Source organism: Oncorhynchus nerka, linkage group LG6 (genome assembly GCF_034236695.1).
Source record: "Oncorhynchus nerka isolate Pitt River linkage group LG6, Oner_Uvic_2.0, whole genome shotgun sequence".
Classification (NCBI taxonomy): domain Eukaryota; kingdom Metazoa; phylum Chordata; class Actinopteri; order Salmoniformes; family Salmonidae; genus Oncorhynchus; species Oncorhynchus nerka.
In genome coordinates, this window is record NC_088401.1 from 68,785,568 (window position 1) to 68,811,614 (window position 26,047).

At 42.3% G+C, this 26,047-nt stretch overlaps 2 protein-coding genes across 2 annotated transcripts in view; one reads left to right on the top strand and one right to left on the bottom strand.

Annotated features, from left to right (window-relative positions):
- Nucleotides 1-2,476: 2,476 nt before the first annotated feature.
- On the top strand, nucleotides 2,477-8,443 carry LOC115130885 (protein shisa-3 homolog). The gene is made up of 2 exons (XM_029662441.2): nucleotides 2,477-3,449; nucleotides 6,564-8,443. The coding sequence occupies exons 1-2, from the start codon at nucleotides 3,179-3,181 to the stop codon at nucleotides 7,136-7,138; spliced, it is 846 nt and encodes a 281-aa protein (XP_029518301.1). The 5' UTR covers nucleotides 2,477-3,178; the 3' UTR covers nucleotides 7,139-8,443.
- A 4,392-nt stretch (nucleotides 8,444-12,835) lies between these two features.
- Nucleotides 12,836-26,047, bottom strand: part of LOC115130886 (phospholipid-transporting ATPase IA) — a 197,428-nt gene continuing 184,216 nt past the window's right edge. The window contains exons 34-37 of the mRNA XM_065019824.1: nucleotides 23,585-23,673; nucleotides 22,514-22,606; nucleotides 19,790-19,881; nucleotides 12,836-15,352 (exon numbers count right to left, since the gene is read on the bottom strand). Of these exons, the coding sequence (XP_064875896.1) occupies nucleotides 15,255-15,352; nucleotides 19,790-19,881; nucleotides 22,514-22,606; nucleotides 23,585-23,673 (372 nt within the window). The 3' untranslated portion in view covers nucleotides 12,836-15,254. The remainder of the gene's footprint in view (nucleotides 15,353-19,789; nucleotides 19,882-22,513; nucleotides 22,607-23,584; nucleotides 23,674-26,047) is intronic.

The following is a 26,047-nucleotide window of genomic DNA, read 5'->3' on the forward strand; positions in this document are numbered from 1 at the left end:
CAGGAAAAACTGTACATTTGTGTCTTATAAGTAGTTTCACATACAATCAGTTGTGGAAAAAGTACCCAACAGTCATACTTGAGTAAAAGTAAAGATACCTTGATAGAGAATGACTCAAGAAAGAGTGAAAGTCACCCAGTAAAATACTACCTGAGTAAAAGTCAAAAGTATTTGTTTTTAAATATACTTAAGTATCAAAAGTAAATGTAATTGCTTAAATATACTTAAGTATCAAAGTAAAAGTATAAATAATTTCAAATGCCTTATATTAGGCAAACCAGACGGCACAATTGTTTTATTTTTTTATATTTTTTATTTACATTTACGGATAGCCAGAAACACTCCAAAACTCAGACATAATTTACAAACGAAGCAATCGTGTTTCGTGACTAAGCCAGATCAGAAGCAGTAGGAATGAACAGGGATGTTCTCTTCATAAGTGCGTGAATTGGACAATTTTCCTGTCCTGCTAAGCATTCAAAATGTAACGAGTACTTTTGAGCGTCAATGAAAATGTATGGAGTAAAAGGTACATTATTTTCATTAGGAATGTAGTCCATAAAATGTTTCATAATTCACTAATCAACAGCGTTTCTCATAGGCCTACGTACCATTATTATACGACCAAACAAATAAAAGAAGGAAATTATACAAAATAAAAGTGTCATTGTTGTTTTCCTTTAGATTCACTTTTCTCTCCAAATAAATATAATGTATAGGCCTACACTCTTAGAAAAAAAGGTTCCAAAAGGGTTATTCGGCTGTCCTCGTAGGGAACCCTTTCTGGTTCCAGGTAGAACCCTTGGTGGTTCCAGGTAGCTTCTGTAGAAAGGGTTCACCTGGAACCAAAATGTTTTTTTTCAAAGGGTTCTACTGTGGGGACAGCCACAGAACCCTTTAAGGTTCTAGACATCACAGTGAGACGCCATCTGTGTATGCTTTCCTCATTTATTTTTATCTAACCTTTATTTAACTAGGCAAATCAGCTAAGAACACATTCTTATTTACAATGATGGCCTACCAAAAGGCCTCCTGCGGGTATGGGGCCTGAGATTTAAATATATATATATTTTTTAAATACAATATATATATAGGACAAAACACACATCACAACAAGAGAGACAACACTACATAAAGAGAGACCTAAGACAACATAGCAAGGCAGCAACACAGCATGGTAGCAACACAAAACACGTTACAAACATTATTGGGCACAGACAACAGCACAAAGAGCAAGAAGCTAGAGACAACAATACATCACGCAAAGCAGCCACAACTGTCAGTAAGAGTGTCCATGATTGAGTCTTTGAATGAAGAGATTGAGATAAAACTGTCCAGTTTGATTGTTTGTTGCAGCTCGTTTCAGTCGCTAGCTGCAGCGAACTGAAAAGAGGAGCGACCCAGGGATGTTTGTGCTTTGGGGACCTTTAACAGAATGTGACTGGCAGAACGGGTGTTGCATGTGGGGGATGAGGGCTGCAGTATATATCTCAGATATGAGAGGGAGTGAGGCGCTTTTATAAATAAGCATCAACCAGTTGGTCGTGCGACGGGTACACAGAGATTACCAGTTTACAGAGGAGTATAGAGTGCAGCGATGTGTCCTATAAGGAGCATTGGTGGAAAATCTGATGGTAAAGAACATCTATCCGCTCGAGAGCACCCTTACCTGCCGATCTATTAATTATGTCTCCGTAATCTAGTATGGGTAGGATGGTCATCTGAATCAGGGTTAGTTTGGCAGCTGGGGTGAAAGAGGAGCGATTACGATAGTCTAGATTTAATTTTAGCCTGCAGTTTTGACATGTGCTGAGAGGACAGTGCATCAAGCCTCTATTAAAGCCTACATTTAGCTATTATATGTATAGAAGAATATCCATTAACATCTAGATAGGAAAACCAAACCATTAATCGAATAAAGTAATACATCCAACCTACACAAACGGCAATAAAATAAACTGACAATCAAAGTTTTTGAAGGCCACCAGAGGGCGACACATCAATATAAATTTGGCGATTTAAGGGAAAGTTACAGTTGAAGCTACGCTGCAAACAAAAGACAACTGAAACCTTAACCTGAGCATATACAACTTCCTCTTGGTAATATGAATAGGCTATATTATATATATTTCTAAAGGTGTTTTTCATACAGGGTACAAAGATAAAGATACCAAATAATGGTCCCTAGCATAGGGTATTGGAAATTAAAGACCAGATATCATCAACTAGATTCAGTCGCGGGCTGAGCGGATGGTCAGGGGGCTGGAACATAATTACAAATGATTTGTAGACTGCAAATTGATGGCAAGAACCCCACACGGATATAACATTAGACTAAAACATAATCATTTCAAACCTTGCTTACATTTTCATATGATCACATATACATTATATCTCCATTATGCGTGGGAATACTTTGGAACAGATTTCCAAAATTAAAATCACTTGGAGCTGATTTGATAAGGACAGATAAGGGCACGCATGACTACTGAAGCTTATGTCCTCTCAGCATCACTTTGCGATAGGCTTCTTTCCGCGTAGGGACGCAAAAGCGACTGCTCCATCATGAATGCGCACGTCTGGTGGTCAAAGAGATGCGTGCGCGCCTACTGAGTCGGTCAAAAAAAGCAGCAGATTTCAAATGAGGCTGGACACAAGACGACCGTAGCCATCCATAGCACGTCGTCTTCACCGACCTGAACAACAACTTGGATTAAGAAAGTACACCTTTTTTTCTCGTTTCATAAATTACGCAGTGAAGAGAAGAAAGGTTTGGGTAAAGTTCGGATACACTCTTGGCTAGTTATATTTCTAATGTGTTTTGCCTGTGCAATAATGACATTTTGAGAGGAGAGAAACAGTCATTCATTTGGACAACCGTGAGAGTTCAGTTAAAGCTTATTTTACACCTGTGACCTGATACGGGATCGACTTTGGTTGAGGAGATTATATGCCAAATGGATGGAAATGCAAACATAAACATAAATGCAAAAGTATTCGTATGGTTAAATTAAAATCAAACGAATGATGACAATTCTAACCAATTGAACCAGTTTATGGTTTCAACCGTGGGATTGTTTCCAACCCTCATTCATCATGCAAATGTGTTAAATGCAAAGACAACGCAAGAGATAAAGAATAGTGCGTAGGCTACTGGGCTGCTAATAGTGTTGTCGTGATGGTGCGCCTGCTAAACTACCTCATGCTGGGGTACCTGACCTGGAATCTACGGATATCAGACGCACAAGGAGAGTACTGCCATGGGTGGCTGGACAGTAATGGAAATTACCACGAGGGCTTTCAGTGTCCGGAGGACTTTGACACCATGGACGCAACCGTGTGCTGCGGGTCTTGTTCCCTGCGGTACTGTTGCGCGGCCGTGGACGCACGGCTGGACCAGGGAAGCTGTACCAACGACAGAGAACAAGAGAACACGGAGTTTGCAGCGCGTAAGTTTAGACTTCCAAAGCATGCCGAGCCTGGGAGGAGAAGACAAGTTAATGCACAATTAACTTCAATGCAAAACACTAAACTTGGGAGTGTTGTTATTATATAACATTCAAAGATTTCAAAGGTTTAATAAAGATTTTATATTGTGAAATATTTCAAAATAAAACATGGCATTTAGACACGCTTTTAACGAGCCATGTCACTCAACATTCATGTTTGTCACCATTCAGCCTCTTCAGGTCACTGCCAGACATGTAGGCATAGCATAATATATTTCATTATAAAAGTTTTTGTTTTCAATCGGTTTAAATTAGTCTATATTAAGATGAAATATAACCTATAAATATACATAATCGTTTGTCCTATTTGAAAAAATAATTTAGAAGACAAAAATGACTGATTTAGAAGACAAAAATGCTATTATATTTCATTTATCAAGGCCTACATTTTGTTTTCATAAGCATATTGTACAAATAATCTAATTAAAATGGATCCTAAGATAAGCACTGAAAGTAACTTTTCATTGAGTTATAACAACGTAATTGCTATATCAAGATGCAGAAATTACAGCCTATCTTGATTTACAAAGAAAAAGCACTAGGCAGCTCCAATTCCATGCATGTGGGGCACCTGTTTTTTGGCTTGGGCTTCATTTGACCTCAGGTTAGGTACATTGTGGGCATGTGATACACCTGGAGAGTGTCACCATGCATTCCTCGAGTTACATGATATGCAAGAAAAAACATTGTGTGATACTACCCCAGACCTATGTGAAAATAAGTGGATGGAGTTTGACCACAAGGCCCTATATAAACCATGCAACGTTGAAACAATCATGCAATTTAAATTATAATTTTGCACACCAATGGCAGAATATCCTGTCCAAAGATGGCATCAGATTGCCACCAGAGTGTGTATTTGATACCTTAGGCTATTTCACTATACTTCACAATATTTTGGCATGCCTGTGTAGTAGAGGTTATAATCTTATAATTAATTACCAATTTAAAAACAAGAGCTTTCATTCACATAAAATATGCTTATTCAGGGAATTATTCATCATTAGTTCAAAATGTATACCATTTATGGAATAAAACAGAATCTAGACTTACATTTAACCAATTTCACCAAATCTCAAAATAATTTGTCTCCAGTGTTGCGAAGCCCTAGCTGGCGTGGTCAATACAATTTCCATTTTTTAATGATTAATGATTTTTAAATGATCTTCAAATGATTTCCTTCCCTTGGCGCCAATTGCCATTTTAAACTGTAATCTGAACATTTAATCTAAGTTCTGGAAAGATGTATTCAGACAAAAACGCTTATGTTAAATTATTTTAAGAATATTCGCAGTAACTGTTGCATAGTCCAATTCAGGCCTAAAACAATTAATATAAAGACAATTACTCAACAACACCCAAGAAATAGAAGGCTATTAATAACTACAAAACAGATGGTTTTGTCAGTGGATGTTGGTTACATGAAATTTTAAAAATCTAGTATAAACATGCCTTTTAACACTTTGAATACATTGTTTTGACAGCCTAACTGTACTTTTGTTATAGTAGCAGATGTTTCTTTTTTAGCAGCACTGCATTGTATTGTATAATTCACCTCAGTGGCCTACTTACATTATATCGTGCAAACGTTTACTACCAGTATGACATTAAAATGAGCTATTGAAAATATGCTTTGCAACAATAAAAAATGGTCTTGTGAGTTAATGTAAAGAAATACTGTATATTAAGGGGATTTAGGAAAGGATGAGTAAAGAGTAACATTTCACCTTTGTCTTCTAAAATGTCCTTTCTCCTGAATCCCTCTCCATTTAAAAGGTGTACACCTGGATTCTGTAGAAAACAGAAAGAGAACATACAGTTGAAGTCGGGAGTTTACATACACTTAGGTTGGGGTCATTAAAACTCGTTTTTCAACCACTCCACAAATTTCTTGTTAACCAACTATAGTTTTGGCAAGTCGGTTAGGACATCTAATTTGCTCATGATACAAGTAATTTTTCCAACAATTGTTTCCAAGCCGAAGAACACCATCCCAACTGTAAAGCACGGGGGTGGCAGCATCATGTTCAAGCCCTGACCTCAATCCTGTAGAAAATGTATGGGCAGAATTGAAAAAGCGTGTACGAGCAAGGAGGCCTACAAACCTGACTCAATTTCACCAGCTCTGTCAGGAGGAATGGGCCAAAATTCACCCAACATATTGTGGGAAGCTTGTGGAAGGCTACCCGAAATGTTTGACCCAAGTTAAACAATTTAAAGGCAATGCTACCAAATACTAATTGAGTGTATGTAAACTTCTGAACCACTGGGAATGTGATGAAATAAATAAAAGCTGAAATAAATCTTTCTCTCTACTATTATTCTGACATTTCACATTCTGAAAATAAAGTGGTGATCCTAACTGACTGACACGGAACCCAAACCGGCTGTGCGTGTGCGCCATCGTGCATAAATTAATTTTGTCCCCCTACACCAAACACAATCACGACACGCAGGTTAAAATAGCAAAACAAACTCTGAACCAATTATATTAATTTGGGGACAGATCAAAAATCATGAAACATTTATGGCAATTTAGCTAGCTAGCTTGCACTTGCTAGCTAATTTGTCCTATTTAGCTAGCTTGCTGTTGCTAGTTAATTTTTCCTGGGATATAAACATTGAGTTGTTATTTTACCTGAACGCTCGCGCACGCGACGTGTCCGGTCTGGTCAGCATGTTGACAGGGAATTTTTACTAGGATTAAATGTCAGGAATTGTGAAAAACTGAGTTTGGTGTATGTAAACTTCCGACTTCAACTGTAGGTCTGTACACATTTGCAATACAGTTTATTATGCACACAGTATCACACATATGTTCACTGACTCCACATAGTTCATTGTTAATAAACCTCCACTTCTTATGTTTCCATGACCTTAGCACAGGTCTGTAAGTGATTGATGGGGTAAGCAATGTTACCACCCTATTACCTTCACAAATCAAACCAGTATTCAGATCTGTGATTACCGAAAGGTTAAATTATGAATTTAAGTATTCAAACAGGTATTCAAATGAACGTTTTCAAGTATTCCAACACCTGTTCCTCCTTGCAGAGCCCATCTACGTGCCCTTCCTGATGGTGGGCTCCATCTTCGTGGCCTTTGTGGTGGTGGGCTCCTTGGTTGCTGTCTACTGCTGCACCTGCCTGCGGCCCAAGCAGCCAACACAGCAGCCTATCCGTTTCCCTCTGCGCAGCTGCCAGACCGAGACCATCCCCATGATCCTGACCACTGCGCCACCCAGCCTGCGCACCCCCTCGCGCCAGTCCAGCACGGCCACCACCAGCTCCAGCTCGGCTGGCGGGGGCAGCTCGGTGCGCCGCTTCTCCCTCGGAGGTCAGGGTCAGCAGCAGCACGGGTGCTTGGTGTCAGCATCTGCATCCTTCTCCCCCTCCACGCCCCAGCCGCTGCTGCCACCACCCCCGCCGCCCCCCTACACCTCCCCCACGGCCTGCATGCCAGGTGGCTGCCAGCAACCCCATCCCCACGCCCACCCCCAGCTGCACCAGCCCATGCACCAACACCCGGCCCAGGGCACGGGCTTCTTGCTGCCCCAGCAATACTTCTTCCCCCTGCAGCCGGAGCCCTTCTCCGGGGCCAAGGGCTTTGCAGACTTTGGACAGAGCTGACGGGGCTCCACGGGCAATGAGGAGGGGGATTACAGGAGCACTGTGTGATGTGAGCAGGGTTGTGTTCACTAGGCACCAAATGGAAGAAAATGGACCGAAACTAGGAAGGGACTACCTGAACCTGTCCAGAATGAGTTAGTTTAACGCTGTGAGACGTTTTAAATCAGTGAACGTTACTGAACATGAGCCTGGTGTGTTGTGTTGACAGACAGTCAGCGGCTAAGGGGAGGACTGCACTGACGTGCAGTACAGTTGGCCTGTTGAATGGAGACTGGGTGACAGGACAGTTAGGAGGTGCTCGAGATGAACCACAAGAAATCTCCCTTGTCGAGCAGAATACATGGGTCTTGTCTAAGTCAGTGGTTCCCAAACAGTGCGGGTCGGTGGGGGGGGGACTCAGTGCGGCTTTCAACTTGCTCTTGAAAGTTGTAATAGTAGAATGCACAAGGTACAATTTCAAAATTGGGTAGTGCATCATCAGTTCCTCTTGTCATGTCAGTCATTGCATTACTTAGAGAGCTATTTATCAGAAATGTCCACATGAACTAGTCAATGTCAGCTAATGATTTCTTTTTGCCCATAGATGTTGTAATTTTTTTGTCACTCAAATATCACATGAATACACATTAGACATGGGAAAATGTGTAGAATTGCAGGATATAAGCTTTAAAACTACAACAATACAAAATCTACCAACAAGAGGGGTGTGAAGAGTTTGTCATGAACAGTGCTTGTGTCCATTGAAATAGATGTGGTGCACTCATGCGCGGGTGGTGACAGATGTTCTCCAATGCTGGAAGGGGAACCTGAGTGAAAACGTTTTGGAAACCCTAGTCTAAGTTACAGGAATGGAATCTGCTCAGACCAGACAGGACCTGTTTATTGGTCTTTATTGTTTTCAATGTCATGCACTTTTTTTTCTATATACATTTGTATTGTAATCAAGAGTATCTGTCTTCTTTTATACACACTTTGGTTAAACAGTGATTTTCAATTGTCACAATAACTTTTGTGGCATCAACATCTTTCAGAAGTGTTCTGCAATTTTTTGGGGCAAGCTGTTGGACATTTAATGCAATGGAAATCAAATTATAATTTTGACAATCACAAGCCCCTCTAAAAAGAGGGAAAGGACTGACACCAAGTTGTGCAGTAAGGTGGACAAAGCCAAAGGATGTACTGTGTACAGTGTTCACTGGTTTGATGCTCTAGACCAGATGTGTCCCAACTTCTTATGTAGGGCTATGACACACAAATCAATAAACTATCATATTAGCCAACACCAAATAAGAGTCCAGTATTTTATCTTGTCATGCAACGCTACAAATGATAAATTATAAAATGTGAAAAACACTCCCCAGAAAAATGTTACCGTCTCTTAAATAATCTAACAGTGGATGGTTGAGAATTGTTTCATTGCTCATTTATTAATACATTCGGTAGTAATACTTACTGTATAGTACAATCTTCTGAAAATGGCTTTTCAACGGTTTCCTTTAGGCTGTTAAAGCCACAATCCTGAGTTTGTATTTTAAACATTCAGCCCAACTGCAGCCTCCCCATTTGTTTATGAAACTACAAGGCAAAAATATTGCTTGCAAATAACAGATTTTCCCCTTCAGCCACAGATATATAGGCAACTAAAACTGTTGGAGATCACTTATTCGCTACCTGTCGCTCACTCTTATGCCATACTTCACATGAGGAATGTGGCAATGAGATCAGTCATTGTTAATGCTCAATGAGCATGTCATAGCCACAGTGTTAAAAACAACTGGTCCCAGAAATAGGGAAAAGTTTTGGGTTGCACGAGCAGGTATGGCAAGAGTCCACAAAGACTGCTCTGTTCCCTAGTCATTCAAGCGTGAAATCGACTTGGAAATCACTGTCCTATTATGGCAGATAAGATGGAATAGTTCATAAAGCGGATAGTGTTTGGGGCTAGATTCTGAACCTGCCAAACAAAGGAAAAATGACAGCAACACCCAAAGACGACCGCAAGTAATTTCTCATTTTTTTGAAAGTCTCAGAATCAACCATGTTTAGCCAGACAAGCACCCCAGTCCAATAGAAACCTTTACACAGGCAGACCTGCATCCTACTGGTTGGAGCTATTCTTGCTCAAATGTCACCACAATAGTTTTCCTATATTATTAAGGGTCTTGTTAAAGCATTTGACAGGGCACCTCTAGTCATTAAAAACTGATCTTCTTTCAGATACTGTATTTTAGAGGTATCATACTGCTCTGAATCATCTCAAAACTCAAAGAAAATACTTCACAGATTTCCACTTTTTGAAAGTTACATTGGCAGTAATACAAATCTCTTTAAATCTGCGTATTCCTTCAAAAATCAGTTGTCCTGAGTCTGTACAACTCTGCCAGGACCTAGGATCAAGAGAGACACAAGTGTTTTAGTACTATATCTCTTGACACAATGATGAAAATAATCATGGCCTCTAAACCTTCAAGCTGCATACTGGACCCTATTCCAACTAAACTACTGAAAGAGCTGCTTCCTGTGCTTGGCCCTCCTATGTTGAACATAATAAAGTCTCTCTATCCACCGGATGTGTACCAAACTCACTAAAAGTGGCATTAATAAAGCCTCTCTTGAAAAGCCAAACCTTGACCCAAAAATATAAAAAACTAATCGGCCTATATCGAATCTTCCATTCCTCTCAAAATTTTTAGAAAAAGCTGTTGCGTAGCAACTCACTGCCTTCCTGAAGACAAACAATGTATACGAAATGCTTCAGTCTGGTTTTAGACCCCATCATAGCACTGAGACTGCACTTGTGAAGGTGGTAAATCACCTTTTAATGGCATCAGACCGAGGCTCTGCATCTGTCCTCGTGCTCCAAGACCTTAGTGCTGCTTTTGATACCATCGATCACCACATTCTTTTGGAGAGATTAAAAACTCAAATTAGTCTACACGGACAAGTTCTGGCCTAGTTTAGATCTTATCTGTTGGAAAGATATCAGTTTGTCTCTGTGAATGGTTTGTCCTCTGACAAATCAACTGTACATTTCGGTGTTCTTCAAGGTTTCGTTTTAGGACCACTATTGTTTTCACTATATATTTTTTCTTGGGGATGTCATTCGAAAACATGTTAACTTTCACTGCTATGCAGATGACACACAGCTGTACATTTCAATGAAACACTGTGAAGCCCCAAAAATGCCCTCGCTAGATGCCTGTGTTTCAGACATAAGGAAGTGGATGGCTGCAAATTTTATATTTTTAAACTCGGACAAAACAGAGATGCTTGTTCTAGGTCCCAAGAAACAAAGAGATCTTCCGTTGAATCTGACAATTAATCTTGATGGTTGTATAGTCATCTCAAATAAAACTGAAGGACCTCTGCGTTACTCTGGACCCTGATCTCTCTTTTGACGAACATATCAAGACTGTTTCAAGGATAGCTTTTTTCCATCTACGTAACATTGAAAAAATCTGAAACTTTGTCCAAAAATGATGCAGAAAAATTAATCCATGCGTTTGTTACTTCTAGGTTAGACTACTGCAATGCTCTACTTTCCGGCTACCCGGATAAAGCACTAAATAAACTTCAGTTAGTGCTAAATATGGCTGCTAGAATCCTGACTTGAACCCAAAAATGTGATCATATTACTCCAGTGCTAGCCTCCCTACACTGGCTTCCTGTTACGGCAAGGGCTGATTTCAAGGTTTTACTGCTAACCTACAAAGCATTACATGGGCTTGCTCCTACCCATCTTTCTGATTTGGTCCTGCCGTACATACCAACACGTACGCTATGGTCACAAGACGCAGGCCTCCTAATTGTCCCTCAAATTTCTAAGCAAACAGCTGGAGGCAGGGCTTTCTCCTATAGAGCTCCATTTTTATGGAATGGTCTGCCTACCCATGTGAGAGACGCAGACTCGGGCTCAACCTTTAAGTCTTTACTGAAGACTCATCTCTTCAGTGGGTAATATGATTGAGTGTAGTCTGGCCCAGGAGTGTGAAGGTGAACGGAAAGGCTCTGGAGCATCGAACCGCCCTTTCTGTCTCTGCCTGGCCGGTTCCTCTCTTTCCACTGGGATTCTCTGCCTCTAACCCTATTACAGGGGCTGAGTCACTGGCTTACAGGTGCTCTTTCATGTCGTCCCTAGGAGGGGTGCGTCACTTGAGTGGGTTGAGTCACTGACGTGATCTGTCTGGGTTGGCGCGCCCCCTTGGGTTGTGACGTGGCGGAGATCTTTGTGGGCTATACTCTGCCTTGTCTCAGGGTGGTAAGTTGGTGGTTGAAGATATTCTTCTAGTGGTGTGGGGGCTGTGCATTGGCAAAGTGGGTGGGGTTATATCCTTCCTGTTTGGCCCTGTCCGGGGGTATCATCGGATGGGGCCACAGTGTCTCCTGACCCCTCCTGTCTCAGCCTCCAGTATTTATGCTGCAGTAGTTTGTCTGTCAGGGGGCTAGGGTCAGTTTGTTATATCTGGAGTACTTCTCCTGTCTTATCCGGTGTCCTGTGTGAATTTAAGTATGCTCTCTCTAATTCTCTCTTTCTTTCTCTCTCTCGGAAGACCTGAGCCCTAGGACCATGCCTCAGGACTACCTGGCATGATGACTCCTTGCTGTCCTCAGTCCACCTGGCCGTGATGCTGCTCCAGTTTCAACTGTTCGGCCTGCGGCTATGGAATCCTGGCCTGTTCACCGGACGTGCTACCTGTCCCAGACCTGCTGTTTTCAACTCTCTAGAGACAGCAGGAGTGGTAGAGATACTCTTAATGATCGGCATGAAAAGCCAACTGACATTTACTCCTGAGGTGCTGACTTGCTGCACCCTCGACAACTACTGTGATTATTATTATTTGACCATGCTGGTCATTTATGAACATTTGAACATCTTGGACATGTTCTGTTATAATCTCCACACGGCACAGCCAGAAGAGGACTGGCCACCCCTCATAGCCTGGTTTCTCTAGGTTTTGGCCTTTCTAGTTTTTCCTAGCCACTGTGCTTCTACACCTGCATTGCTTGCTGTTTGGGGTTTTAGGCTGGGTTTCTGTACAGCACTTTGAGATATCAGCTGATGTACAAAGGGCTATAGAAATACATTTGATTTGATACAAGTACTCTTGTATGAATACTCTAGCAAGGGTACACCTGGTTGGGAAAATATGTCTTTGTAAACTAACAACTAAAGAGAAACTACCCATTCCCAAATGGGGTAGATTGCTGGACACTGGATGGATCAGACACGTCCATCTAGGTTGGTTTTGTGATACAGCTATGATAGTGGATACTTTGTCAATAACAGAGACAAATATTTGTAATTATAACGGATGTGATATCCTACCGCACGGCCGCACAGTAAACCTCAGATGACCAGTCATCAGGGAATACAACAGGAGAGGGTCAGCTAAATCATACATGATAACCATAATGACGGCATTTGTTTGTTTGTCACACATGGAAGGGAATGATGTTTTCCCTGAGTGTCCCCTGCCTTTTCCTGTTTAGGTTCTCAGCGCTCTGTATGCCCTGTTTGCTGCCGCAACTAGCTGCCTTCCCTCATTTTGGACGGTTACAAAGTCCTAAATGAGGGATGGCACTTTATCCCAACACAGTGCACTACTTTTGCCCAGTGTAATACACTACATAAAGAATAGGGTGCCATTTGGACTGCAGACAGACATTCATAGATATTGTGATAGTAGATGACAAAGGTTGGTTTCCATGTTTGAAAAGTTTATTTTAGTAGTAGTCCTTTATGGCAGTAAAAGACAGAACACTTAAAAGTTTGCAGTCCCAACATGCAGAACAATCATTAAATGATATTGAAACAAATTGAAAAGTGCATTTTTTTCTGTAAAGTGACCCACACTTGAGGGAGAATCAAAGTAGTACAATAAACACTTAACCGGAGAAGGTTTTAGTCCATTCATGCAGCCCACAACTTTCACAGACAAAAAGCAACAGTCCAAGCCTTCCACGACCACTTTCACATCAGAAGACTCACATTCAGCATTTTGGAATTGTGACAGCAGTTGACATCTAATCAATCGAAACACAAAAGTATAGCGTAACAAATACATCTTTACTGATACCCTCACTTAAACCAGGAAGAAACACAACAAGGTTTGTAGTAAAGTAGAGGTACACTGCATGAGAGACAAAAACCTAAACAAGTTACAAACATGTAGACCCAGAGAAAATACACTGAAACCAATAACCAGATAATACCAAAATATCCACTATTGGAAAGGTAACAGAGTGCGTTGTGCAACATCTCCTGTCAAGCGAGAGCCTTAGCGTCAGAGCCCAGGACCCCCAGGGCTGAGGTCTGGCCATACACAGAGGGCCATACAGCAGCAGACAGTACACCATAATTATACCTGGAGTCATGCAGACAGACCAGAGGAGCAAGCGACACCACACACACAGTCAGTCACCCACACATCCTGAAACATATACAAAAACACAGTCAAAGAATGCAAAAGGAGACCTGAGGTTCTAAGGGCTCCCAGTCTCACACAAATGACACAGACATGCGTATGTAGAAGTTACCCACAGTAGAAGAGGTTACACACACACACACATGCACATGCAGATGGCGGATTAACGCACACACATACACACACAGCCGGTATGGAAACCGATCTCCCATAGGGAGAAGAGAACAAACACAGTTAATTATTAAATAAACAAAGCAGGTACTATAATGACAATAATAAACAATGAGACATTTAAGAAATATATTTTTCGGCATTCATTTGGGCATTCTTTTTTTTGTCTGAGAAAAAAAAAGGAAAAACATGGACAATTATTCATTACAAAGCAGGTCAATGCAAAAATTCATACTTCTCCAATATAAAAATACAAATTCTCAAAATAACTATAGAGAAAGTCGTTTTGATACTGTGTGGAGTTTCCTGGCAAATTTTCTCTCTCCCTTAAGCTAATGGCACTTATGTTAGAAGGATAAACTCTCTATTCGAAGGGAAAATACGTTTTTGAAAGAAGAGCCGCCACTGTAAGCATACGGAAATTCAATAAGATCGTCATACAACCACCCCCAAAACACTGGGTAGAAAGAAAGCAACAATGGAGCCTGTGATTTTATATATACCACTTTACTTTTTACCACGTTGTGTACTGGGGAGCAATATATGGGGGACAATGAGCTCATCTTGCCAATTAGTGGGTAGAGCACTGTTCTAAACTAGCTAGCTAGGATATCTTACATATTCTAATCAGGGAAAAAGTCAGGCACCATTGTGATTGTTGCAGCCGAGTAATGTGTGGAATGCAATTATTTGTATAGAGCAATCAAAGTGCTGTAATAAAATGGTGGAAATTGGACGAGTTGCAAGCGGCTATCATTAAAAAAAACGACTCAACTTGGGCACGATAACTACATCATTCTAAAATAATAACATTTAGAAGAAAAACAAACAAGTATGGCTGAAGGCATGAACAAATGTAAGGCCTTTTTATACAGTAGAAGTGCAAAATAACAACAAAACAACAAAATGTCTGTTCTGAAGTGGTCCATTCAGAGCTGGAATAGACTCAGGAGTGTCAATATTCTTGGTTGAGTTTGATTTATTTTTTAATCGAAGCTACAGCCGACTTGAAAGAGATTGCATTTACAACTGCTATTTCACAATCTGCATTTACCAACAAAACAAAATATTTGGTGGGGTGGTGGGGGGGTCAAAATCAAATTTGGATTATTCAGTCACCAATTAGAGTACACACACAACAGTTTTGACGATTTTGGAGCGAACTACATATTTTTTGGGGTCTATTAATAGGAATGGAGGAGATATTAAGAAGTGAAACCTCTTCATTAGATAGAACAAGAACAGAGGAACTTCAGACCACAGACTGCTAAAAATGCAAGCACAGTGCTCATGTCTGCTGGACACACAACTACAGCAGTGAATACTTTTTTAACACTTTTTTGTTCCTATTTTTTTCCCTTTTTGAAGTACAAGACATCCCTCTTTCTTTTCCTTTATCATGTCCAATATCCTGCGATGCTCGGGCTGGGGTTATCCGGAGACTTCCCCGTCAGGTTCAAATCACCGTCGAAAACGGCTGTGGCTCTTAAAAGGCCAGCCGGGCAGAGAGGGGTGTGGTTTCACCACTCGTTGGTCCGCTGTTTGGTGGTGTCGTACGCCCGGATGACCTCCGACTGGGACACCACTCCGTTCTCGTCTTGAGAGAAGGCGTAGCCATCTGCAAGCAGGACAGATGGACAGAGTGAGAAACGATGGCTGACGTTCAAATTCCAAACGTGATTAGAAAGAAGTAAACCATTTCGGAACAAAAGCAGAAAACTCAAAACATTTTTTATAAACTGAATAAAAACGGATTAAAGAATGGCTTTAAAAATAAACCAAGAAATAACTTATAAAATTACATTGACTGAAACATTATTTTTGTGTTGTCTTTCAAGCTCCCCAAGAAGCTAGACCAGTGCTAAGCGAGGGAGGGGCAGTCATGTTACCTGACACCTCTCTTTACTTAGCTACACAGCCACTACCTACAACTACGGGAGTTCTTATCCTAACCTTTGACCCCCTAACTCACCTTTAGGTCTCAAATGATTCAGTCACTACCTGCAGGCCAGCAGATGAGTTCAAAAGGCCCGGTGAGGGGAGTGCATTGTGGGAATAATATTGCAGTATTTAATGAATCGTTAAATATGTGTAACCACCACTCACAGTTGAAGTCGGAAGTTTACATACACCTTAGCCAAATACATTTAAACTCAGTTTTTCACAATTCCTGACATTTAAACCTAGTAAAGACTCTGTCTTAGGTCAGTTAGGATCACCACTTTATTTTCAGAATGTGAAATGTCAGAATAATAGTAGAGAGAATAATTTATTTCAGCTTTTATTTATTTCATCACATTCTCAGTGGGTCAGAAGTTTACATACACTCAATTAGTATTTGGTAGCATTGCCTTTAAATTGGGTCAAACATTTTGGGCAGCCTTCCACAAGCTTCCCACAATAAGTTGGGTGGATTTTGGCCCATTCCTCCTAACAGAGCTGGTGTAACTGAGTCAGGTTGTAGGCCTCCTTGCTTGTACATGCTTTTTCAGTTCTGCCCACAAATTTTCTATGGGATTGAGGTCAGGGCTTTGTGATGGCCACTCCAATACCTTGACTGTTACCATTTTGCCACAACTTTGGAAGTATGCTTGGGGTCCTTGTCCATTTGGAAGACCCATTTGCGACCAAGCTTTAACTTCCTGACTGATGTCTTGAGATGTTGCTTCAATATATCCATACTTATTCTGCCTCATGATGCCATCTATTTTGTGAAGTGCACCAGTCCCTCCTGCAGCAAAGCACACCCACAACATGATTTGTGCTTCATGCTTCAATCAAATGCTTCAATCAAATGTATTTATAAAGCCCTTCTTACATCACCTGATGTCACAAAGTGCTGTACAGAAACCCAGCCTAAAACCCCAAACAGCAAGCAATGCAGGTGTAGAAGCACGGTGGCTAGAAACATCTCCCTAGAAAGGCCAGAACCTAGGAAGAAACCTAGAGAGGAACCAGGCTATGAGGGGTGACCAGTCCTCTTCTGGCTGTGCTGGGTGGAAATTATAACAGAACATGGCCAAGATGTTCAAATGTTCATAGACGACCAGCAGGGTCAAATAATAATAATCACAGTGGTTGTCGAGGGTGCAACAGGTCAGCACCTCAGGAGTAAATGTCGGTTGACTTTTGATAGCCGATCATTCAGAGTATCTCTATCACTCCTGCGGTCTCTAGAAAGTTGAAAATAGCAGGTCTGGGACAGGTAGCACATCCAGTGAACAGGTCAGGGTTTCATAGCCGTAGGTAGAACAGTTGAAACTGGAGCAGCAGTACGGCCCGGTGGACTGGGGACAGCAAGGAGTCATCATGCCAGGTAGTCCTGAGGCATGGTCCTAGGGCTTCACAGTTGGTATGGTGCTCTTCGGGATGGAAGCCTCCCCCTTTTTCCTCTGAACATAACGATGGTCATTATGGCCAAACAGTTCTATTTGTGTTTCATCAGACCATAGGATTTCTCAAAAAAGCACACATTTTGTCCCCATGTGCAGTTGCAAACCGTAGTCTGGCTTTTTTATGGCGGTTTTGGAGCAGTGGCTTCTTCCTTGCTGAGCAGCCTTTCAGGTTATGTCGATATAGGAATAGTTTTACTGTGGATATAGATACTTTCGTACCCGTTTCCTCCAGCATCTTCACAAGGTCCTTTGCTGCTGTTCTGGGATTGATTTGCACTTTTCGCACCAAAGTACGTTCATCTCTCGGAGACAGAACGCGTCTCCTTCCTGAGCGGTATGCAGTTGCGTGGTCTCATGGTGTTTATACTTGCTTACGATTGTTTGTACAGATGAACGTGGTACCTTCAGGCATTTGGAGATTGCTCCCAAAGATGTGACAGTCTACAATTTTTGGGCTGATTTGTTTTGATTTTCTCATGATGTCAAGCAAAGAGGCACTGCGTTTGAAGGTAGACCTTGAAATACATCCACAGGTACACCTCCAATTGACTCAAATGATGTCAATTAGCCTATCAGAAGCTTCTAAAGCCATGACATCATTTTCTGGATTTTTCCAAGCTGTTTAAAGGCAGTCAACTTAGTGGATGTAAACTCCTGACCCACTGGAATTGTGATACAGTGAAATGTAAGTGAAATAAACTGTCTAAACAATTGTTGGAAAAATTACTTGTGTCATGAGAAAAGTTATGTCCTAATCGACTTGCCAACTTGTAAACTTCCGACTTTAGCTGTAGGTCACAGCACACAGGGGAGGAGAGGTGGGTACAGAGGGCTTTTCACACTATTGAGCTGAACCAAACTGTACTAAGATGGCCTGGTTACACATCCACCATAGTTGCTGAAAGCCTGCTGAAAAGGACAATGTGTTTTGGATCGGCACGATACTGTGAAAAGGGCAGTGGTTGGGTTTCTAATAGAGATTGGGGGGGTTTTCGTTTCTCTACAGGTAAGAACGTCAAAATAAAAAGGGGTCACAAGAACGATCCTTTCCCCACCTACGAGACAAACGGGTCACACAAGAACGATCCCTTCCCCACCTACGAGACAAACGAGGGTCACACAAGAACGATCCTTTCCCCACCTACGAGACAAACAGGGGTCACACAAGAACGATCCTTTCCCCACCTACGAGACAAACAGGGGTCACACAAGAGACCTTTCCCCAACAGACAAACAGGGTCACACAAGAACGATCCCTTCCCCACCTACGAGACAAACAGGGGTCACACAAGAACGATCCCTTCCCCACCTACGAGACAAACAGGGGTCACACAAGAACGATCCCTTCCCCACCTACGAGACAAACAGGGGTCACACAAGAACGATCCCTTCCCCACCTACGAGACAAACAGGGGTCACACAAGAACATCCCTTCCCCACCTACGAGACAAACAGGGGTCACACAAGAACGATCCCTTCCCCACCTACGAGACAAACAAAAAACATACAAAAAGATCAGCGAAACAAACAGAAATAAATCCAATTAACCAATAAGGCCTGAGGGGTTGTGGTATATGGCCAATATATCATGGCTAGGGCTGTGTCCAGGAAATCCGCTTTGTGTCGTGGCTAAGAACAGCCCTTAGCCGTGGTATATTTAAGCAATAAGGCCCGAGAGGGTGTGGTATATTGACAATATACCACGGCTAAGGGCAGTTCTTATCCACGGCTAAGGGCAGTTCTTAACCACGACACAGCCTGGACACAGCCCTTAGCCGTGGTATATTGGCCATATATCATAAACCCCCAAGGTGTCTTATTGCTATTATAAACTGGTTACCAACGTAATTACTGCAGTAAAAATAAATGCTTTGTCATACACATGTTAATCGGTCTGATATACCACAGTTGTCAGCCAATCAGCATTCAGGGCTCGAACCACCCAGTTTACAATCCAAAATAAAACCCATCTGTGTTGTCTTATAGCTTCTATCTAGACTACTATGAGATTTGTATTAGATGGAACGTGACTGTCCATTAGGGTGCGCCATAAAAAGCCCCTTATTCTCTATATAGTGCACTACATTTGACGAGAGCCCTATGGGCCCTGGTCAAAAGTAGTGCACTGTAAAGGGGAAAGGGTACCATTTGGGATGCAAATATAGTGGTGGGGGGTTGTATTAGCAGGTGGAGAGACCAACGGGGGGGAACAGTGGGATGTTTTGTGTTACTTAATGAAGTTAACGAAAGGATCATGTATGTGGATGTCATGCTGGCTAATGTGGAACATGGATATCAAATTGTAAAGAGCGGTGGGATCAGCAGAGTATTAGCACTTCTGCAACGCTGAGGCACCCTATTCCCAAATGGCACCCTATTCCCTGTGCCGTACACTACTTTTACCAGGGCCCATAGGGTGTCGTTTAAGACGCAAGTGGAGTCCCCTTTGAAGCTAAATTATATATATAGAATCCCCATAGCATGGAGCTATGTATCCACATAGGAACTACACTCAATTCAAAAGCCTGTCTTGGTGTGTTGGACCAGTGCTGCTACAGAGAGAAAATGGGTCTCTTTCTCTGAGAAAAACAGCATGAGGGCTTTCCTTCAGGTCAGGGTGTGAGGTGTGTGCATGTTTTAATATTGTGTGTGTGACTTACGTAGCAGATTCTGCTGCATGGAGTCCGATCGGTACATACTGACAGTGCTCTTCTTGAAGACGTTCTTCAGGAGCTGTGCCCTCTCCGTCAGGCTGCAAAGACAGAGACAGAGAAACAGTGAGTGCCACAGTGAGCCCTTCAGCCAGATTTAACCACTCATACATCAAGCCCTCTCTCTCACAGTACAGTCCTCCACAGGACAGAGGAGAGACCAGCCAACTGCACTTCCTGCTGAGGAGAGACCAGGCATGGGGGAGAGGAAGAAGGGGTGGATTCTGTGTGTGTGTGAGAGAGAGAGTGTGCATGTGTGGTGTGTGTGTATATAATTGTGTGAGTGTGAGAAAGGAACTGAGTGAGTGCATCTACATGCGTACGGTCCAGGGCCAGGTTCCTAGCCTGCTGGGCCTGGGCCTGTGGCCAGATAGGGGGGTTCACTTTCAGCTGGCAGGAGATTTCACACTGGTCTGATCCATGCTAATGCACTCCACAGGCCATCGATGGGACCCGGCTAACTGATCGCTGTGTCCCAAATGGCACCCATTTCCCTATGGGCCCTGGCCAAATGTAGTGCACTATACAGTGCCATTTGCAACGCAAATCATCTCTGGGAGTTTAGCTCAAGATGCACGTCTCTAATTAGCTGGAGGCTCCATAGCACACTACAGTCTCTCTTCACACAGTTTCAGAGGGAGAGAGTCATGTTCCAAGCATGTATAACAGCCTGGATGGATGGCCTGGAGCAGAGTTCAAAGAGTAGAGTTAAGAGTGAACCGTATAGTATACAGTAGGCAGACCGTGATTACACCATACGTACTAAAAACAGGGAAGCCAAGATAAATATTACTGAATCCTCAGGGGGTAAATACACATTTAAACTTTTAGAAGTTATAGACTAAGTCAAGTGTTGTACATGCGGTGTATGCAGTAATATAAAGAGTATTTGTGAATTCATGAGATGGAGAAAAGTTTGAGATGTTCTGGTTGTAAACTCAGCAAAAAAAGAAACAGCCCTTTTTCAGGACCCTGTCTTTCAAAGATTATTTGGATTTTTACAAATTATCCAAATAACTTCACAGATCTTCATTGTAAAGGGTTTAAACACAGTTTCCCATGCTTGTTCAATGAACCATAAACAATTAATGAACATGCACCTGTGGGACGGTCGTTAAGACACTAACAACATACAGACGGTAGGCAATTAAGGTCACAGTTATGAAAACTTAGGACACTAAAGAGGCCTTTCTACTGACTCTGAAAAACACCCAAAGAAAGATGTCTAGGGTCCCTGCTCATCTGAGCGAATGTGCCTTAGGCATGCTGCAAGGATGCACGAGGACTGCAGATGTGGCCAGGGCAATAAATTGCAATGTCAGTACTGTGAGACGCTTAAGACAGCACTACAGGGAGACAGGATGGGCAGCTGATTGTCCTCGCAGTGGCAAACCACGTGTAACAACCCCTGCACAAGATCGGTACATCCGAAACATCACAGCTGCGAGACTGGTACAGAATGGCAACAACAACTGTCAGAGTTACACCAGGAATGCACAATCCCTCCATCAGTGCTCAGACTGCCCCGTAATAGGCTGAGAGAGGCTGGACTGAGGGCTTGGAGGCCTGTTGGTATGGCAGGTCCTCACCAGACATCACCGGCAACAACATCGCCTATGAGCACAAACCCACCGTCGCTGGACCAGACAGAACTGGCAAAAAGTGCTCTTTACTGACGAGTTGCGGATTTGTCTCACCGGGGTGATTGTCGGATTCGCATTTATCGTTGAAGGAATGAGCATTACAATGAGGCCTGTACTCTGGAGTGGGATCGATTTGGAGGTGGAGGGTCCGTCATGGTCTGGGGTGGTGTCACAGCATCATCGGACTGAGCTTGTTGTCATTCTGTACAGCACTTTGAGATATCAGCTGATGTACGAAGGGCTATATAAATAAATTTGATTTGATTGCAGGCAATCTCAATGCTGTGCGTTACATGGAAGACATCTTCCTCCGTCATGTGGTACCCTTCCTGCAGGCTCATCCTGATAATGCCACCAGCCATACTGCTCGTTCTGTGCATGATTTCCTGCTGACAGGAATGTCAGTGTTCTGCCATGGCCAGCGAAGAGCCCGGATCTCAATCCCATTGAGCACGTCTGGGACCTGTTGGATTGGAGGGTGAGGGCTAGGGCCATTCCACCCAGAAATGTCCGGGAACTTGCAGGTGCCTTGGTGGAAGATTGGGGTGACATCTCATAGCAAAAACTGGCAAATCTGGTGAAGTCCATGAGGAAGAGCTGCACTGCAGTACTTAATGCAGCTGGTGGTCACACCAGATACAGACTGTTACTTTTGATTTTGACCCCCCCTTTGTTCAGGGATACATTATTCAATTTCTGTTGTCCACATGTCTGTGGAACTTGTTCAGTTTATGTCTCAGTTGTTGAATGTTATGTTCATAAAAATATTTACACGTTAAGTTTGCTGAAAATAAATGCAGTTGACAGTGAGAGGACATTTCTTTTTTTGCTGAGTTTATAAGGGTACTGTGAAGGATAAAAGCTAACCTACAAACAAAGCATTTTCAAGGCTGCGCCCCAAATAGCACCCTATTCCCTATATGGTGGGACCTGGTCAAAAATAGTGCACTTTATAGGGAATAGGGTGCCATTTGGGATGCCCTCTTGGAAAAGGAGGAAGGTGAGAAAAGGGTGAGAGACGGTCCAGTACCTCTTCCCGTGCACCAGGGCTCCTGGGTCCTTGGACAAAGCTTCCAGCTCCTGCACCTCATCCACCAGGGTTTTAAAGCACACCTTCTTCACACTGGCTCAAAAGGAGCAGACGTCACCAACAGGCATTCACAACCACAGCGTTAAATACAACACTATTCCTTATATTATTATAAAGAAGGATTATATTGTATCTCTATGTAACAGACCATCCCAAATCAGTCCAAGAGGCTTTCTCAAAAATGTACATGCAATCTGAATCAATTCTGCATATCAGAGGCAAAGTAGATGCCTGGTAAATGATACCACAATTAGCTTTTGGTTGCTGCTTCAATGTGCTGTAAATGTGATTCCTCTGGATTTCCCAGAACTATGAGACAGTTTAGGTATCTCAACTCTGAATCAAAGTCTCCCAATGACCTCAATTAATCATTTCATTCTGAATGGTCCACACTTACTTAAACTCTGAATCGGACAGTATTAGAATACATATCTTGCTATGAATCAAATAACTATAAAATGTTACACTGCATGTTATTTATTGGTGGTCTAAATAGTTTCTCAAGACATTTCTCCTAGAGCAGAATCTGCAAAAAAAAACATGATGTACCGGTAACTATAAATGTTACACCTGCATGTCTGAGACCGGTTTAGTATTTATTTAGTATATTTCCCATTTCCTGATTTATTTATTTTTAAGCAAATAATTTTCAGCTGACACTAGAATACATTTCTGAGTGACAGAGTGAGGGCTTTGCATAGGTGCTTTGTTGTGTATCTTGTGGGACTGGAAAAAAATGCCTAGAGTTTAAAATAAAGATATTAACCGGTTCCCATGTTTTAAAAATAACAGTTCTGTTTCGGAACAATATGAATCTCTTTCTTTTGCGGTTTTCATTGTCAGAAAAAAATATTTTACGCTTTTCGGTTCTGTTCACTGAAACGGTTCCAACCCCGGCACCACATGGATCCTATAAATGACTTCTATATGTAATTGTACATGTGATCTAAGGAATTTCCCGTGAGCAGGACATGTGGAGGGGGTGGTGGTGATGAGTGGGGGGGAACTCACACTTTGTAGGCCACGTCAAAGACCAGGGAGGTGACAGGGATGAATATCAGGCCCATCCAGAAGACTCCCGAACTGAACATCATGTCCGCCTGAGACACACGCACACACAGAAAAACAGGAACACATTCCTTAGGTCATTGCAGACAAAACAGGGCTCAGTAGGTGCAGCAGTAAAGGCTCAGATTGCTTTAGGCAGTCTTGTTACATCTTTTATAACAACCAAATTACCCACAATAAACAAATGAATAGGCAAAATAATTACATGGATCAACTCAGTTTGACAATACATGGTAATCCACTGTGACTAAATGACACGTTGCTGTTTGGGTTTTAACTATGATCTTGAGAAGCCTGGGGCTAAGGAAGTAGCTTTGGCAGTGAGTTATTGTGGTGCCCTTTACTAGGCTAGTTAGTTACTGTGGTGTTCTTTACCAGGGTAGGCAGTTACTGTGGTGTTATTTCACTCTCCAAACAGACCAATGGGAACCATGTCCAAACCCCTTATTCCAATTATTCCCTATCAGTAGAGAAACCTTGGGTAAAGCTCAATTTCTGACAAGGAAGAGGTATTGGACAACATTCCTGTGGACAGAGTGGAGCGGGGGGTAGGGTGTAGCTGATCTAAGGTCAATTTTGCATTCAACCCTCAAATGATTAAGGTGAGCATGTAGCTAATCCTAGATCTGTGCCAAAAGGAAACTTTTAGCCAGAGTGGAGGAAATACAGTAGGAAACACTTCTTCATACTTGTCATTACATTTTCAATGGCATTTTTGCCCTAACCCATTAATTTCCCATGCTGGTGGCAACTGTTAGCTACAGTGACTGGCCTCAAGAGCAGGTGGGGAATGACGGTGCAGCGGAGCGGGATGCCTCCTCAGCAGACAGGCCACTGGTGAGGTATCAATGGGAAGAAGGGTGAAGGGGATTCTCAACTCGAACCCCGAAACCCATCTCCACTAGCAACCTGTTGCCCTGATGATGCCTGAAGGGCGTTCACTCGATCCTCAGTACAAGGAAAGAGAAACATTAGAAGGGGATAGCAGCAACACATGAAAGTCCACTGAGTTCAGTTCTAAAAGGTAGGTTCCATTGACCTATTCAAAGATGGTGGGCAACTACAGCTGTGTATGTTCCATTTGGTCTGGTGGGGCGGAGACAGAGAGGAATCCTCTTGGCTCGGGCCGTCACATACAGCCGTCTGCGCAGGGCTGTGTTTGCTTTGGCCTGGCTGCTGTGAAACTATCAGTCATTACATGTCAAAAAGCAAAACACACGCCTCCTCGCATCAGCAATTTGGGCAGTACATGCTTGTGCCAGTTGTTCAAACCGCAGGGGCCCCCAGACAAGGGTCTTCCTGTAATTAGGAACAGGCCGGACCCTGGGATGGCGCCTTAGGAGACACACACACGCGGATCAATGTCAAAGTTATCAAAGGGTTCAGGTGTTCCTAAATGAGCTAATCTGCTCTCCATTATCAGGCAAACGGCCTATGATGTCTGACAAAACATCGGGGAAAGAGGAAATCCCAAATGAGTGGAAATCAAAATGGCTTTTTCCGAATGTTTGAAATGATATTGGAATGAATGGAGCTTTTCTATTTTGGCCAGCAGTGACCAAAATACAAGTAGAGGGAAAATTACATTAGCGCACAGGACATATTCACGTCAAATTTGAAGTTAGGCAGTCCCGGGTAGAAACATAGACTTTTCTTTATCGTAACGCCAACTTGAATTATTTTTGTTTTCATCCAACACATTTTAATAGCCGCATTTAAAGTGTCTAGAAAAATTTAAAAAAATAAACCGCGGACAGTGTCTCAGCACATTAAATACAATAAATTGAAGTCAACGAGCATGGAAAATAAACCAGCTCCTAATTTAAACTCCAACTTCTTACAAATACTGTTCCAAAATATCATCATAAATAATACAAAGCACAAACAATATAACCAAAACAACAAATCATAAACATTTACAGAAAACTGCATTGAATGTCTGACTACTTCTCTAATCTGTAAATTCAATGCTCAACTAAATCTTAATAAATGTTTATCTGTTGAGGATTTGAAGACAGACACATTAAATACTGGCAGAGCCAGCCATTTTGGTAGATGCTAGAGATGGAGCTGGGGTGCAGGTGGATGTATTTTAGGACAAACAAATAAACTTGTCTGGGCGGGCAGACAGTGGTGTCCGCAGCTACAGGGCAGAGTGTTTTGACAGGCTGTCAACCCCCTCACAGCCACTGGGGAGACAGACACACTCACAAAAATACACACACACAGCCAAGTTAGTTCATAGCCATAGGTGAAAAAACATTCACTGTCACTTAAATCTTTAGATCTGGTTTGAAGCAGACCAGCAAGATCTGGTTTAAAGCAGACCAGCAGGCTTTTCTTGCCGTTGCAGAGCTGTTGAAGGCTATTTGTTTGAGATACACATTCTAAATATATTTAGATCTA